The sequence below is a fragment of the Crinia signifera genome, chromosome 9 (assembly GCF_055691185.1).
Source record: "Crinia signifera chromosome 9, ASM5569118v1, whole genome shotgun sequence".
Lineage (NCBI taxonomy): Eukaryota > Metazoa > Chordata > Amphibia > Anura > Myobatrachidae > Crinia > Crinia signifera.
In genome coordinates, this window is record NC_139225.1 from 148797138 (window position 1) to 148816119 (window position 18982).

Below are 18982 nucleotides of genomic sequence, written 5' to 3' on the forward strand. Positions count from 1 at the left end.
AATCGATCTTAAGATCGATCTTTCTGATGTATGGCCAGCTTAAGTTCTTCCAACACCCCTCTGACGCTCCAAACCTCTCATCTCTAGTATAAATGTACTATTACCACTAATAGGGTCAGGTGTACTAAGTACTTGAAAATTAATAAAGTGGAGAGAGATAAAGTACCAGCCAACCAGCTCCTAACTGTCATGTGACAGCCTGTGTTTACAAAATCAGCTGGTTGGTACTTTGAGGCCCATTCAGACCTATTCATACAGGCCCCTTTCCCATTGTTTGGGGTCTGTGCATACACAAACCCTGGGAGTAAATGGCTTAGGCGAGGTGGGGATGGCTGGAGGCGGTAACAGGAGGACTTATAAAAATGCTGGGTGTTCCCCTGAGAATGCAGGTGTGGTGATGTCTGCTGGAGGATGGGAAGCTGCCGTCAGCACTCGGCCCTAATTCGGCGGATAGCGGGCATCTGAAAAGTAAGTATGGATTTTTCAGAGTGAAGGTTGGAGAAATCATCCGATGGTCACATGCGAGGGGATGTGCTCCCGTACACAGGGCCGGAGCCAGCCCTGTCAGCGCATCAAGTGACCCCCCGCTCGCTCGCCCCCCTCTCCCATTCGCTCACCCGCTCCAACAGGGGGGGGGGATAACCCGCAGCTTACTTTGCTCAAGGAGGGGGGGGGGGGAGGCGGGTGTGGGCACTCGTCGCAGATTGTGTCTCGGCTCCTGTGTGACTGTCCTGGTGTCCAGTGCACCGGGGGGGCAGTGGATTGAGGCTGACTGGCCGGCGGGGGCTGCTGCCGCCCACCGCCGAACTTTGCCACTGGCTGCTGTAGCCAGTGGCGGATTCAGGGGGGGGGGCACCCGGGCACGTGCCCCCCCTGTCATTTATTTTGTAGCTGAGGACCAGGGCTTTCCAACGAGCCCAGCCCCGTGTCTCTAGCCCCCCGAGAACCAGAGATATCGCCTGGCAAAGCTGTAACGTTTTTTCCCCATAGGATAATATAGGACCTGTCAAATCTGACCCCCACCTGGTTCCGATGGCTGCCGGTTCCCCCCCCCCCTGGCATCACAGAAGCTTTTGGTTGATCTCATTCAATTCCAAATCGCTGGGCCTTCAATATGATACCAGGCTGGTCCATATCGGTCAATCGGTTCCAGAGATATTACGTGTAAACTAATTTTTTTATTTTTGAAATGTAATTTCATGGCTGTTCATGTTCTTTGAGGGCAGATTACTCTGGAACCAAACGTTCCAGTTTCACTGGACCAAAATCATTCAAAGCCCACTCAAAAGTTCTTCAATATGATACTTGTCTCATGTAAATGGGTCAGTTGCTTCCCAAGATATAGCCGGTTAAATAAGATAACTGGTTAAAGGGGGGGAGGGGTGGTTTTCTCTCCCCCTCACACAAGAAAATGCAGGGACTAGGCTGGTGTAAAAGGGGCCAACCTGGGAATGCATTTTCTGGGGTGAAAGGGGTATTATTTCAAATAGCCGGGACCTGCAGTGCTCTGAATACACCCAGGCTCTGCCACTGTCAGTGGCTATCACTTCTGCCTTGCGGCGGCTGTCCCCCATTTACCACGAGCATGTATTCCCCATTGGCAATGAGCATGTAATCCCACATGGCAACGAGCATGGAACCTCTGGCAATGAGCATGGAACCCTTGGCAATGAGCATGTAGATAAGCAGCACTTATGTAGCATAATTTTTAATAGGCATTATGGTGTTTGACATAATACATAATGGATATAATAGCGTGTAACTTAACCTGTAATGGACATTATGGTGTAAATGTTTAATGCGCGCCTTTGGTGGACAATGTTCCTGTTTATGAAACATATTGTGAATTTTGTCTTAATCTGTGTGGCATTATGTGAATTCTGGCTCAATCCGTGTGGCATTATGTGAATTTTGGCTTACTCCGTGTGGCATTATGTGAATTTTGGCTCAATCCGTATGGCATTATGTTTATTTTGGCTCAATCCATTTGGCATTATGTGAATTTTGGCTCAATCCGTGTGTTATTATGTAAATTTTGGCTCAATCCGTGTGGCATTATGTGAATTTTGACACAATCCATGTGGCACTATTTGGATTTTGGCTCAATCCATGTGGCATTATGTGAATTTTGGCTCAATCCGTGTGGTTTGATGTGAATTTTGACACAATCCATGTGGCATTATTTGAATTTTGGCTCAATCCGTGTGGCATTATGTGAATTTTGGCTCATTCCATTTGGCATCATGTGTAAGGGGCAAGTATAATGGGGTCTAGTATTTTGTTGCATAATGTGTAGATGTTGTATATGGTGTTGTACACTACACTCAAGGACATGCCCCCTGTTGAGTGGCCACACCACATTTTCCGTAGCGCGCCTTCGGCGCGTGCAAAACTACATCCTTCACTTTTGTCACCATGGTGGGCCTGCGTACTTTAAATGCCAGGGCCTATTTTTAATCCCATTCCCACCCTCTCTCTGCCGCTCTCTTAGCATGTACACTGGCACCACTAACACCGCCCCCCCCCACCTAAACCTCTTTTATCATGGTGCCCCCCCTGTCATTTTATCCTGGATCCGCCCCTGGCTGTAGCTGATGACCGGGCTGACTGTCTGTCAGCGGCAGCAAGGTACACAAGCGGGCTCCGGCAGGGGGGGAGGGGGGGTTGATCCGAATAACTCACCTAATAGCTGCTTGTTGTTGCTGCAGTCGATCGCTGACGCTGCAGCTTCTAGTTCAAAGTTCCCCCGGGCTCTTCTCTGCGGTAGCGTAGCTTCCTGCTGCTGCTGCTGGCCAGCTGCAGCTCACTACCGCCCTCCAGTGCCTAAACTTTCCTAGTGGTGGCGCCGGCCCTGCCCGTACACATCTCCTTGCATGCTGGTTAGGGGTTTTGGGTGTGTCGTGGAGGGGGGGGGGTGGTCAACCAGGTGACGTTTACCTGTTCAGTAGGCTGTGAACATAGACAGCCTAGTGGACAGGTCTGAATCAGGCCCTTTATCTCTCTCCACTTCATCACTTCACTTTTCAAGGCTTAGTTTATGGGGTGTGGATCAGTTGGTCACCAGAAAGTTTTTATTAGACAGTCATTAGGTCGATATGCATTTAGGTCGACATGTTGGAAGGTCGACATGAGTCTAGGTCAACAGGGTCATAAGGGTCATAAGGTCAACAGTCAAAAGGTTGACATGGGGTTTTTCTGTTTTTTTTTTACTCGAATGTCGACACAGTCGACATGGACACAGGTTAAAGTGCGCCGATGTGCTCACCATGCTTCGGGCACGGTGCCTCGCTATGCTTGTCGGACTATTTTATTCTCCCATCATGCCCTAGTGCAGTGGTTCCTAACCCTGGTCCGCAAGTACCCCCAACAGTGCACGTTTTCCAGGTCTCCACACAGAATCACAGGTGATATAATTAGCTCCACCTGTGGATCTTTTAAAATGTGTCTGAATAATCTGTGCACCTGCCGGGTTACCTGGAAAACGTGCACTGTTGGGGGTACTTGAGGACCGAGGTTGGGAACTACTGCCCTAGTGGACGGCACATGTCAGCTCAAAAAACTGTGAAAAACCCCATGTCGACCTTTTGACTGTAAACCTAACCCATGTCGACCTAGACCCATGTTGACCTTTCTGCATGTCAACCTAGACACATGTCAACCTAATGGTGTCGACCTAATGGCTGTCTAACAACTTGCTGGTGACCCAGTGACCATATCCCAGTGCATCTCTCCCTAATTGAGGAAACTAAACTGTGTTTTACAGGTGTTATACTGCTAGAGACATCTGAATAGTGGAATTAAATGAATTGCATTTTTTTATTTTTTTAATGTCTCTCCATATAACAGCCCCCTCTGTAATGCATCTACTATAATGCATTTACTATTATTTCTGGGGTTAGGGTTACCACCTTTTTGTTGAGAGATTCCCGGACAGTGCCTGCTACTTGACACAGTCACAGCCCATCCATTCACCCGCCCCTTGACCCACCTTATCACATTTTTTTTTACCTTTGCTCCAATTCTTTTCTTGATTTTTCACACTGTAATGCCACACATGCCCATTACACATTATGCCAGGGCTTGGGGATTTTTTTAAAATGTAGGAACCAGGATGAAAGTGTGGGAGACAGACAAACTAAAAAACAGGGATAGTGCGCGCTGAAAATTTACTCCGTAATGCCTATTACATGTATTACACATGATGCCACAGGCCATTTTACCCATTACACATTATACCAAACACTGTAATGCCCATTACACAGTGGGCCTTATTCTGGTTGGAGCGGCCGGGCCGTACGCGTACGTCCCGGGGTTTTTCATGATCTGCGCATGCGTAAATTCGCTAATGCGCAGGCGCGACCACTCCACAACGCTTACGGACGGGTCTCTACGTGCGAAAAAACCTGTACGCGAGTGTACGGGCATTGGGGGCGGCATAGGGGCGTGATGAGGGGAGCGGCCGAAATAATGAGGGAAAATGGGCGTAAATATGGGCGTACACGGGGGTGTGCACCAAAAATGAGCGGTGCTACTACCGCACGATCGACTAAAGCACCGTTCATTTCGGACACCAAACAGGCGGCTGCCAACCGCCATCTCAAACCACCCCTACAGATACCGCATGCCTGCGTGAGCTAATTTACGCTGATTACTACCAAACACATACACCTGAATGTAATAAGCAATGCTGCAGTCTATTAAGTCCAAACCATGATTTCACTACCTGCAAGCCACACACAGCACTCTAACACATTGGAAGCTTATCTTTCTATACTTCTCGACATTTAAACGTTTGTTTAATTTAAGGTAAGAATCTTTTTAACACCTGCTTATATATGCTAAGGTAGGTATTTGCTAAACAGTTAGACACATTCACTACGTGCTTTCATAGACTTTACACAGTAGCACACTCAATCTACACAAGTCGACATGTGTCAACGTGTTCACTCTAATACAAACATAGGTTTTGTTTTTATGATACAATAACATAAACCACATCTAACACCTACAAAGGATGTTTCAGCAATGTTTTAAGCCCATGCCCACTATTTTGCACATTAATTAATTCAATCAATTAATTAATTTTCATAATTATAGTTCAAAGGCAAGATTTGCAGGTCCATATATGTGAAGGGTATGCCCGAGCGGTGACATAAGCTGAGTTTTCCATTGAAAACAATAGGGACCCGTCCGTGCAAGCTGGCGTACGCTCAGATCTCCGCAAGAAGTCGGTGGGAAGACGGACGAAAGACGTCCGCGTACGTTGCCGTACGCTCAGTTGTACGCTAGTTGTCGGAGTGTAAGGGCTGGGCCGGCCGCGTACGTTGCTGTACGCTCATTTGTACGCCACTCCCCTTCTACGTTGTTACTGCCCGTACGTAAGCGGCTGATTTGTGGGTGGACTTAACCCCAACGGCCGCGTACGGCTAGCGTACGTTAATAGCGAACGTACGCACGTTTGGCCGCACCGATCAGAATAACCTCCATTATACCAAACACTGTAATGCCCATTACACATTATACCAAACACTGTAATGCCCATTACATGTTATACCAAACACCGTACTGCCCATTTGATATATAATACTACATGCCGTAATACCCATTACATATAAGTGCTGATTAACTACATGCCCGTTGCTGCGGGTTTCACTTTTGATGCCAAGGGTTTCAATATTTCACGCTCAATGCCAGGTGATTGCATGCTCTCTGGCAGAGGTTACATGATCGTCCAGGGGTTGCATGCTCTGTGCCAGGGGGGTACATACTCTATGCCAGGGGTTATATGTTGTCTGCCAGGGGTTATATGCTGTCTGCCAGGGGTTATATACTGTCTGCCAGGGGTTATATGCTCTATGCCAGGGATTATATGCCCTATGCCAGGGGTTATATGCTGTCTGCCAGGGGTTATATGTTCTATGCCAGGGATTATATGCCCTATGCCAGGGGTTATATGCTGTCTGCCAGGGGTTATATGCTCTATGCCAGGGTTTATATGCCCTATGCCAGGGGTTATATGTTGTCTGCCAGGGGTTATATGCTGAGCATAATCCACAGTACAGGACACATGCTTGTATAATAAATGGCAATAATGTAGACTACCGGTATATGGTAGTGGCAGATATGAATATTGGCCTGCTTATGTACTTTATTGCCAGATTGTTTATTTGTTTATATACTCTGTCATTGGACGCTGCTGATACCTTGTGGCGCCGTATAAATAAAGGAGAATAACTGTGCAAACAAACCAGCCATATAAAATCGTCTGTACGTAATGGAATATTTGCTGCCAATGTATAAGGGAACCCTGCCTGTTCCTTCACCCTGTCATTACCTAGTAGTGCTTTATATGCCAACCCCCTGCCGGAGGAACTATAAGTCCCAGTATAGAATGCTGGGGTGTGGAGAAGCACAAATTGGGCAGAGGAGTGCCCCCTGGCAGACAAGGTGGGGTGGCAGGGAGCAGAGCAGGGGCTGCTTTGTGTCTGTCAGCTGCTGTTGGGCATGGCACTGCCACACTACTCACCCATGGAGATCTCCTGGGCGAAGCCCAGCGAGATGAGCAGCAGGGGAAGCCCCACAGTGTTGCATGACACGATCTTGTCCACCGCCAGCTCCAGCCGCTGCCCCCAGGACAGAGCCTCTGTGTATCGGTGCCCGCCCACCCGCTGCTGTCAATGTTAACTTAAATGTGCGGCAAGAGATGGCTTAGTGCACGCCGCAGGACAAAGGACAATCAGCCAAGGTGGGCAGGCTGAGGTGCTCCGCCTCCAAATACACTTTAACCATGAAGCTGCCGATTCCCGGACATTGTATAGTCCAGGAACACCACCCCTCCAGACGCTGGTCCTCATTACCGGACTGTCCGGAGTAATCCCGGACGGGTGGTAACCCTATCTGGGGTATGGGTAAAAACCGGACCGGACAGGCTCCATTCATCAATTTCTATCATTCTGGAGCTTGTAGTGTCCAGTCCGGGGAATAAAGCCTCCCTGCATGGTTCGGGCATGTAGCAAAAACACTGAATGGTCCAGACCACAAGGGGAGGCTTCAATCTCCCCTTCCCCATGTCCCTTGTGAAGATAGCTTTCACAGGCATCACCCCGGACCAGACACCCCCGGACTAGACACTACAAGCTCAGGAATGCAGAGTTTGATGTCCGATCCGGCATTCAGGGATCTTGACCAGATCCGGGTTTTAAGTCCCTTATTTCCGTACCTAACCTCCCAATACCTGATCTATGCTGCCACTTACCTTCAATAGCCTGACTGGTGCTCAGGAAGAACATAGATATCAGGGATAGGTAGCCCAGGTGGAGGTCCTGACTGTGAGGCATCGGGCATATAACACACACAACCTGTCCTCAACTCTGCTCAGAGACGTCTGTACTTTACAGAGACACCCACACAACAACCTCGCCAAGTTCACAACATATTACTGGAGGTTTTGGCCAATAGGAATATTTGTATCACATGACACAATAGTTGCCGGGTAGACTGTTCCTACTCAGGGCATCCAAGGAAGGTTTTACCAGACATTAAGCATAGAGAAGCTATAGTAGGGATAGAAACATAGAATTTGACGGCAGATAAGAACCACTTGGCCCATCTAGTCTGCCCCTTTTTTAACATGTTACCTCAAACCATATTTGATCCTTATTTTTTTGTAAGGATATCAATATGCTTATCCCAAGCATGTTTAAATTATACTACTGTATTTGCCTCTACCACCTCTGTTGGGAGGCTATTCCACTTATCTACTACTCTTTCTGTGAAGTAATTCTTCCTCACATTTCCCCTGAATCTTCCTCCCTCTAGTTTCAGTGCATGTCCTCGTGTTCTGCTGCTCCTCTTCCTGTGAAGAATGTCTCCCACCTGTACCTTGTTAAAGCCCTTGATATATTTGAAAGTTTCTATCATGTCCCCCCTTTCCCTTCTCTGCTCTAAAGTATACATATTAAGATCTTTTAGTCTTTCCTGGTACGTTTTGTGATGTAGGCCATGCACCATTTTAGTTGCCCTGGGACATCGAAACACAGCATCAGGGTTATCAATGTTCCATGATTTTATTTCTCACAGGTAATACATCTCCTCTTCCCACATTTACAGCAGCCTTAAACCAGTACTGAGATCCCGTTGAGTGCAAAGTGAATTTGTCAAAATAGGTGTGAAAATAATAATAATATAGGCCGTTATTCTGATCGGTGCGTACTTTCCAGAATTCTTACGGAGCGTTCCGCACGCCACGCTGTGCGGACATCGTCCGTAGAAACGAATGTAGATAGATGGTGTTTGCACAGCGCTCGGAAGGGGGAGAGGCTAACCCTTAGCAGCTCGCACCTGTAGGGGGCAGTCCTGTTACCCCCTTAATGAGAACAGATAAAGGAAATAGGTGGTGCTGGCGCTCTGGGGTTGCCGTGAGGGGTGAATGGTGCTGTTAGTCACTGATGGTGTAATCTTGGCAGTAGGCAAAAACTGTAGGCTGGGTGTTGGGAAAAGATAATTGGAGGACCGGTTTGGTCTGTAGACCTTAAGTAACCTGTCCCTCGAAGAGTATTCTTTATATCAGGGTGACTTGTGGCTGGGCGTTCTGAATAGGTGTCGCTTGCTTCTGGGCTGTGGTGCTGGTACCTCAGATGCAAGGAGGATGTATCAGAATGAGTAAATAAACAGAATTGTTGCTGCTGTAGCAACTTACCCTTAGGTCCTGTTGGATCAGCATGCACTCCTTGCCTGGATGTTTCCTGGTGCAGCAGTCAGACGGCAGGAGGGATGGATAAATGATGAGGCTATAGACTAGTGCTTAAAGTATAGCACAATTTATTGTAAACAATATACAATTGAAATGCTGGTGTGGCTATCAAACGCGTTTCATCCCTTAGAGGGACTTTTTCAATGGTGGAAGGTGCTGTGTCCCTGACCCGGTATTTATATCGTCCGTAGAAACGCCCACCGAGCCTCCGCATTCGGACGGACTCACTCTTTAAGAGCAGGGCGTGTTTACGGACGACATATAAACCTTGCGTGTGCGGTGGACACGCACAGATTCTGCACGGTCTTACAGCGTAAGCATGGTCTTACCGCGTTAGAACGGACGGGAACCTGGCCGTACGCACAGATGCGGTGTATTTACGCACAAATCAACACTCTTCTCAGAACACCCAAATCTGTAACATGACCAACTTATGCAATTAGGCTACCTCATTCAAAACGGATTAATTTAAATAGTCATCGATTATTTATCTAATTGAAGAATAAACACTTTGCTACCACTTTACATTAACCCTTTCATCATGCTAAGTTCTCAACATTCTTTGTATGCATATTACATCATAAATTATTCTTCACCCGCAAACACACACATACAAATCAACACACTATGGACATCTTTACATTACCCTTCACTTGCAGCCATTTTTATGCACTAAACCCATCTATATATACTGTATCTCCCTTTTGCACCATACATAAATAAACACCACTATTTAGACTTCTATACTTATATGTATACTTATGCTGTAAAATTATACAATAACACACAGACCACTTATAACTTTAACTTGAAAAATGTATTTACACAGTTGAACATTTAAACAAAAAACAGGTTCACACCAGGAGGTCGCAGACATGCTTCACCTCTTCGGCCATAAGCACAAGGTGCTGGTGAAGTCTGAGGAGGGCCCCTCGCAACCCCTCGCCTTCTATCCTCTGGTCATCTGTTAAAGGGGGATAAACATAAATTATGCTAATCATGACGACCTTGTACTGTCAATCCTAAGTACCTACAGCATGCGAAATCATACATACAAACAATTACATAGCCAATACTGTTTGTAATGGTAAAAAATAAAATGGGCCCACACACACACACACTGGCTTACACTACTGAATATGTGACTGATAAAAATCTCCTGCCTTACCAATAACCAATCTACTAGAAAGCTACATCCAATACTACATGCCACATTTTGCCATACATATTTACCTGCATGTCACTGCTTAATAGCTAAACTGCATGATAGATAGATACATACATAGATGGATACATGGATGGATGGATGGATGTTTACATGGATGGATGGATGGATGGATGGATGGTTACATGGATGGATGGATGGTTACATGGATGGATGGTTACATGGATGGATGGATGGATGGATGGCTGGATACCACATTCAAAGGCTAGCCTAGTCCCTCTACCCCTTACTTCCGGAATCATAGTCACATTGCCAGATAGGTGAAGCTGCTGCACTAATCCGCTTCCTTACACCAAACAAATAGAAAGGCCCTCCATAAACCAAAACGCATCACCTACCTGAGGCTCCAGATTCCACGTTTGCAGCTTGGGCCTATAACCCCTAAGTGTGTCTGCTGTAACCCACTTTTGTTTATTTATTACTAATAGAGTAAAACACACTAGATTCACCAGTGGTACCTAACAAATAGTACTACCACCAATTATTAATGATGCCTTATGTGTACCTACCAATTCCTTCTTCCTCCAGCACTTCACATGCCTCCTCCTCTTCAAGAACCTCCTCGGCCACCTCCTCGTGGCCCATAAACTCCTCGGCCACTTCGTCTGTGGCCTCCACCATGGGTTCTGTGGCCTCCTCTTCGGCCACTTCTGTGGGCTCCTCCTCGGCCACTTCTGTGGGCTCCTCCTCGGCCACTTCTGTGGGCTCCTCTTCGGCCACTTCTGTGGCCTCCTCCTCGGCCACTTCTTCAGGGGGGGCCTCCTCCTCCTGGCCCTCTTCACGGGCCCGTCTTGCACGGTCACGTGCTGTAAGGGAAATCAAAATGCAGAGTGTTAAATAAGTCACATGAATTGTTCATTCATCCTGCATCCCAAAAAATGACATATTACACACACATTACAGCATGTCTAACATGAGGTACCACACAGATAGAGTATGTCATGGTTAACTCATGATGAACCAGGTTACCTTATTGGGACAAAAAAGGTCATGTAAGCATTAATGTACAATTGGCCATTTCATGTGTAAACACTTACATCGTGCAATGCTGGCCCTTATTTGCTGGAGCTTTTCGGGCTCCCGGCGCCTCAGATCAGACCATTGCCGCTCCAGCTGGGCGATGGTCCTGCGCACCTGGGTGCGCGCGAATATGCGCCTGTGGGCAGCCGCATATGCTTGGCGCTTCTGGCGGTTGCTAATGAAGGGCCCCGCACGCCCCAGCCTGGTCTCCATAACAGAGACCAGTGCCCTCAGCTCCGCGGCAGAGAAAGGTGCTGCTCTGCCATAGGCCGCCATCTTAGCAATGGCACAATTCAAGCAATCATGTCCTGTAATTGGTTGTTCAGAGTGATATTTGGTATTAACTTTATTGTTCATTTTGACATTAACAGCGTGTATGCGCGACAACAGACGGCTAACCCATTGCATCGCAAAACAACACTTGCTGTACCTTTGCATAGTTTAGCAGACCATGCCATTACTTAGTATCTCCTAAACAGACAGGGTGAAAGAAGTTTGCAACCCATTATATATAATCTATTACATTCACCAAACATGGGTGAAAACAACAGGTGAAATAGTCTGCATCACTGGCCAGTTACACCTAACTCTACAAGGTACTAAACAGCTTTATTATAGTGAAAGCTATACAGCAGAAACATAGCAAATAGTGCAAGACCTTTTCCCAATATTAGGCCATGGTGCCATGTGTACACTTACCTTCTACTGGGCCACACTAGAGATGTTGAATGAAATGTAGCTAGCATCAAGGCAGAATTTGGAGACCTTTCACATGTGATTTGGATGCTATCACTGATTACTATTGCCTAAGTGGTGGACTGGATTGACATATGGAATGGGTAGTGTTATTTTTTACTACATACCAAACAAGTGCTCAGTACAGATGTACATTCACATATACATGTCATGTGTGACCTCAGTTTTATTTGGTCATTTTAGTACAAATCTGCAATTTGCCTGTTTTTTTTTTTTCGCAGCTAGGGGCGTGGCCTATGCGCCGCACGGTCGACGCTGCCGTACGGAACGCAGCCGTACGGAACGCAGGGTGTCGCTGATGTACGCCAATTACAGAAATAGGATGTGGTGTGACAGTGATAAAGTACATACAGTATAAACAATTGGGGTTGTGTGTGAATAGCGATCAACAATGCGGTGTAATGGTTTAACAAGGTTTACAGTATTTAATAAAACAATATACGATCTTGTATACAGTAAATGATACTGTACAATGCAGGGGGTACTGTGCAATATTATTGCCGATCATTATGAGAGAAGTGAGAGATCTTACAGTATCTCTGCTACTGTACAAAGTACAGTAGGTGGTTCTATGGTGATGTGGTTGCTTACCCCACGTGCGCTCACCACACTATATGAAATCAACTCCACGCCGACGTGTATAGTGAGGGTATGAAAAGGTTGGGAGGATGCGTAACACGGCCCCTCGCAGGGCTTGCTGTGCTCGCCACGCTTCCGGCTGCTGTGGATAGTGGGGGTTTCAAAAGGCGCCACAGAACCCCTAACCCTGTAGGCAGGGTTGCTGTACCCTGCCGTAATAGCAACTCAGACGCAGGAGCGTCTCATTGCTGGAGCGTCTGAGACGCTCCTGCGTGTCAAACAGATGGAGCGCCTCTCCGCCGTTGCCAGCATGGTCCCCTCTCCACCAAAGAGAGGGGATCATGCTGGTGCCGGCGGTGTGAGAGGCGCTGACTAGTCTGCCAGGGACAGTACAGTACAGCTTACTGGACAGTACAATAGTAGCAAAGTACTGTACATACTTTACTGTAGTTCCTGCGCTTCATGCACGCCCTGCAGCACAAATTTCACGCATGCGCAATGAGGATTTCAAAAAGTGACATCTGGTGAATGATCACTGGTATTGCATTCATCCGGAGACACAACGGCGAATCGCCAAACTTTTAAAAAGTATTGCGATGCCGCGCGCCGTAGTCCGCCATGACGGGCTGGCGATAAAATTGCCATAGGTAGAAAGGAGGAGCGGGGCTACATCTGTAACACTTGGTTTCCAATATGAGCAATTAAACGTTTGAGGTCACAGCCTGTTCTGTGACACTCCCATCAGACCATCTCCATGAGTCCCCCAACCGCCACCCAACTGCCAACTGTCCCAGAACACGTCTGTAAATGCCACAGCGTAAGCCGTCTCTCTCTCTCTCTGGGATCCATATGCCTCTTGGCTGACCAATCAGGGTCCCAGCACCAGAGGCCGCTCTCAGGGCAGTTAACCCTTCCCCTGCTGTAAGTTTAATAGTATCCAGGCTGGGATGCATTTAGCAGTGGAACCAGCACAAAAGTCATAATACAGTTCATGCCAGCTCCAATGGGGTGCCACGCATTTCCAATACATTTCAGAGACAGCGCATTACAGTAGGTCCAGCATACTCAGTGGGAAGCATGGGCTGTGCTACATTTCAGATACTTAGACGCATGTATTTGTTTGAATATTAGCAACTGTATACAGTTTAAGATTAGTTATGTGTGAGTTCTAAGGTCATTTTGAGACTGTTTTTCTTGAAATGAAGGGTAATGTGCCATCCATTAAAGGTTGGAGAAGACACATATTACATACATATTATGTTGCCCATCACTCTCCTTGTACATGCATATTTTTGCTTTAGTGGTTTTGTTAGTATTTGCATGATCAGACAGAAGCAAGCACATCTATAGAGTATCTCTCCCTAGTAACAAGTGATGACTGGAACAACTGTTCTGATTGGTCCTTATAGAAAGTTATTGTCCAATCACAGAGCCTTCATGGTCAGTCTCCTAGATTTCCCTGTATAATATATTATTTGTGTTTGTCATATCTCTCAGTAACAGCTTGTACCTCGGGAGTAGCTGAACATTACAAGAGGGGAGATGGGATCTGTATTCTGTATTCTGCCAGTCCTGATTCTTCTGCGATTGGACATCGCTCACTGTGACACTTCGTTAGGTGAGTGACCTCATCATGAGTTTCTGTAACTAAAATATTAGCTACAATGGGAGAAACATTAGAATCTGTATATTCATATACTGTAACATATATGCACACAATCCAGACACCAAGATGTTCTATTTCACAAGTTATACAAGTGCCTCGTGTATCTGTTGTGTATTTGTTTGCTATATGCATCTAATATATAACTGATACCCCTTTCACATCGCACTTTTAAAACGGTATATTGCTGTTTTTTTTCCATTTTAAAACGTTTAAGGCTGCAATGTGAAAGTGCCAGAGTTGATTTACCGGTTAAAGTTAACCGGTATTTCAACACGGTTAAAAAGCAGAGTCCTACACGGTTCAAAGCCGTTTCTTTGGCAGTTTGAACAGCTCTATTTCAATGGCTTTAAACATGTCCCTTGGGGGTTAAACGGGTTGAATGTTTTAATGGTATTAAATGATTTTTAAAACGGTTTTCACCTGCAATGTGAAAGGTCTCAAGGCTCAGACCCGTTTTAAAGTCCCATTTAAGAATACCGTGTCATTACCCATTTCTGCAATGTGAAAGCAGCATGAGTGCTTCCTGCATTGTGAGTGTTTATTATATGTGTGGGTGTATATGTTTGTGTGTGTAGATAGACATAAACGGGATACGGTCGATAGGTTGACATACATTAGGTCGACCAATGAAGGCTGACAGGGCTTAGGTCGACACCTGAAGTAGGTTGACATAGCTAAGGTGGACAGGGTCGGAAGGTCCACACAAGCATTAGGTTGACAATGGTTTTGAGCCGACAGGCGGTATTTCATGCCCTGCCATCCACTACGGTGGGAGAATATAATAGTGCAGTGAGCCATGTGAGGGGACGCCGTACTCGTTGATGGCATCCATGTCGACTATGTCGATATTCCGGACAAAATACCTGGAAAACTCACATTGACCTTTTGACTGTCGACCTTCCCATTGTTGACTTAATGCCGGTGTCCACCTTCCAACCCTGTCGACCATAGCCATGTTGACCTATTTCAGGTGTCGACCTAAGCCTGTTGACCTTCAGTGGTAGACATAATGTATGTCGACCTAATGACCCATACCCATATAAATACATATGTAGGGATCTTCTATATTTAGAATACTGCTCAGGAATAACATAAACGTTTTATATAATATATAATAGCATGTTAATTATGGCCTTAATATATATTAGTATAGTAAAAAAAAGTAGAGTTTGTGTCTTACTTGCTATAATATAATAGTCACAGTAATATATAACAACTAGTTACCAGCCCATCAGAATGACAGAACAACATAACAGTAATGTAAGTGCCGGCAGCTGTGTGCGCTGCTAATGGAGCAACACTTGGTCAGGTGCCATCTAGTGGTCACCAGTGCTCAAAACACTTACATTCCCCACACAGGGGTGAGGAGCAGAGTTTTCCATTTATTATATAGCATATAGCACATTTGGTGATATATGTAAAGCTGTGTACACACGGGGGCGATATGGCTTCCGATGTTGCCGATATAGTGCACATCGGAAGCCATATCGCATGCCGATTGTGTACTTTTTAGGGTTTGCGAGCCCGATGCGCTGCCAATGCGCGCTCCCGAGTGAGCACAAATCGGCAGCGACATAGTGAGGGCAGCCGAGACTATATAGTGCAGATCTGCACTATATAGTCTTTGTGCCTTTATACTCACACAGTTCCGGCGGCCAGCGAGGCTTCTCCTGGGGCTGCAGGGCTGATGCACAGTGACCCGGAAGTCCGCCGTATAGACTTCCGGGTCACTGCGGAAGTCTGTTGGTGTGGCCTCTGATGTATGCGGCGGGGGTAAGCTGTTGCTGTGCCGCGGCACCCTGCCATCTGTGCCCTTGCCCGGCACCTGGTGACAGGTATCAGTAATGTCCTCCTCTCTCCTTCATGCCGTGCGATGTGAGTCCCGATGCGATCAGATCGCATCGGGACTCGCATCGCACGGCATGTTGACCATGTGTACACACCATAAGTCTTGCCCCCAACTGACAAAGCAGGGAATAAATTAAACAAGTATGCAAGGGGAGGTTGGTGCACAGGTATACATGGTAAGTGTGTAAGCAATGTATTAGTAAGGTATTAATGTAGAGTCCCCTATACTCCCCCCTAGAGTTTATTGAAGCACAGGAGTCAGAGAAAATAATCATTTATTGGGTCACTCAAAGCTGGGTACACATTAAGGGATATCGATCATAAACAACAACTGCCTGTTCGCCCTGACAAACGACACAGTGCGCACACACAGGTGCGAGCATGCTGTCAGTGATGAGATAGTCAGGATTTGACTGCATTTGCAGAAGCTAGTAGGGATGGCCATCGCTGGTTGCCATCAATGGCAATTCTGCAACTGGCCATTAATAGTGCTAAACTATGCAATGGATGACCATCAATATTTTTACATATCGATGGTCATCCATTGTGTTTGATTGATTGGCCTGTAGGCCAATCAAAAACGGGGGCGAGGCAATGCTCCGTGTCCTGGCACTTTGAAAAAAAAAAACAGCATAACGATCCATCGATGGAGGGAAACCATCTGGTTTTCCCCCATCGATGGCAAAAGTATTCGACATCGGCCATGAACCATCGATGATTTAGAATCATCAATGGTCGATGGCCATCCCTAGAAAATAGGGGGGTCATTAACAACCTGCGGGAACGCGTATTGTTAACTATATACTGCATACACATTAGCTAATATGCATGAAAACATTTTTAACAATATCTTTAGCGTGCACAGCCTTAATTATTATACGCTAATGTGTACGCACTTTTAAAGTAAATTAAAACATAACTTTTATTAATGCGTAAAAATTATACATACCTTTTCTGCAGAATTCACTTATTTAGTAGGATTTCAGGTTAACCTCTAATCTTGTACTATTGAGGATACCTAATTGATATCATCATATATATCCAGATGATTAGTGGTTTTCCACATATTTGTATTTTCAGGTGAATTTTCAGATTTGTTTTATTATATCATTATGATGACTTTTTGGTAAATCAATATGTATAGTATGTATCTGTGACACCGGGCTTATCGGCCGAATACCTTGGCTACTGAGTGTCGATTATCCGTATCTTCTTCTGGTGGGACACCTGTACTCCGGTGCAGCTTCTCTTCACCCGAGATGGCGGGTGGGCAGAAGGACAAAGGAAAACCCCAGAAGGCAGAACCCCTGACAGCAAGTCACAACACGTGAGGACGGTGCCAAGCAATGTATTAAACAGGAATCACTGGTCACCACTGCAAACTATGGGGTAGATGTACATGTATGAAGCTGTGATAAGGGAGGAGAAGTGATAAAGTGCCTGGTACTTTATCACCAGCCAATCAGCTCCTAACTATCCCTATTTAAACCCAGCCTGTAACTTAACAGCCAAGAGCTGATTGGCCGGTGATAAAGTACCAGGCACTTTATCACTTCTCCTCACTTATCACTGCTTCATAAATCTACCCCTAACTTTGGTAAAACAAAGGCAAACACATGCATGGCATAATCACAAGGCACATAAACAGCAGCACATTCCCCTAGCACTTAACATGTAAAGGCACAGAGTTCTCATTTCAACCCACTCACTGTCCCTACATAACATTACTATAGAACAACAATTAACATGTAAAGGCACGTAAACAATATCACATCACACTAGCATATAACAATGCAATATACAGTACGTTACACGCCGATCTAGGGATGGACATCGATGGTCGATGTTTCGGAAACATCGATGGTTTTCTTTCGATGTTAGTGTTTTTGCCATTTAATGGTGACCTTCCGATGTTTGTCACCATCGAATGCTAATCATTCGATGGTGTACCGATGGTGGCTTATTTTTTGTAATTCCCAAAAGATATGCCTCCCCTGGCTGCTGTGTCTGTGTCAGGGAAACTTCCTAGGTTCGTTGGAGGCTGTCTGACTTTCTCTCTGCTTCCCTCCCTCTCCCTCTCTATGGTTGCTGTAGCTGCTAGGCAACAGGGCCCACTGCTAGTTCTGATTGGCTCTCACTGACTCAGAGAGCCAATCAGAGCACAAACCTCACCCTGCAGCACCAGTCACTCAAACAGCAGCAAATTTCACAGACACACTGAGCTCTGGAGGATTCAGAGGAGGAGACGTCACTGAATGTTATACCAGCTCAGGCAAGCTACAATAATAATAAGTACACAATACAACTAGCTACAGATATCTGTGAATGTCAGTCACATACAACACTCATTAATATACTGCATTAGTATTACCAGGCAGCAACCACTATATGATCATCAGTGAAGTGTTGGTCAGAGATAGTCTGTTTCTGTGAATATAGTGAGGAACAATATACACAGTCCTGGGGTACCAGTGGAATGGACCAAGCTAAAGGTGCCCATACACTGCTGCGAGGCCTCGCAGCAGTGTACGGACACCCGACAGCCTGCAAGCTGCCAGGACCTTCTCGGAAGCACGGACGCATGCGATCCGTTGTGATGGATGCATGCGTCCCTGCTTCCGGCCCGCCTCACCGCCAGGAGGAACGGGTGGACGGCCTGCCGGTCCGACCACCTGGTCGGGTCCGATGCGCACGGGACCCAACGGCATGTCAGTGAGATGCGATTTGGTCCGATTTAACGTGGCGATTGGTCGCAATTGGCCAAAATCAGACCAAATCGCCTCAGTGTAGGGGCACCTTAACTGTTTTTATATATAGTGAACTATTTTTTTATATTACGTGACCTGGTCGCTCAGCGACTGAATTGCTGGTTATCAGTATTTTACTGGTGACCAGCGATTCTAGCAAGTTCCTGCGACCGTCGCTGGGCTGCGGTGGGAGCGCACACATGGCGAAGGTCGCTAGGTATCACCGGCAATATGGTCACTGAGCGACCATATAGCTGACGATGGAAGCTAGAATCGCCTAGTGTGTAGCATTATTAGTGGTGCCCCCTCAGATCCTGGCACCCTAGGCAGCTGCCTAATGGTAGAGCCGGCCCTGCTCTTTGCAATATTTATCTCACCATATTAATGAT

The 18982-nt window shown here is 46.3% G+C and overlaps 1 protein-coding gene across 2 annotated transcripts in view; it reads right to left on the reverse strand.

Annotated features, from left to right (window-relative positions):
* LOC146036285 (HLA class II histocompatibility antigen, DP alpha 1 chain-like) overlaps nt 1-7391 on the reverse strand; it is a 111342-nt gene extending 103951 nt beyond the window's left edge. For both annotated transcript variants that reach the window (XM_083160206.1, XM_083160205.1), the window contains exon 1: nt 7256-7391. In XM_083160206.1, the coding sequence (XP_083016332.1) occupies nt 7256-7337 (82 nt within the window). In that variant the 5' untranslated portion in view covers nt 7338-7391. The remainder of the gene's footprint in view (nt 1-7255) is intronic.
* Between the last annotated feature and the right edge of the window lie 11591 nt (nt 7392-18982).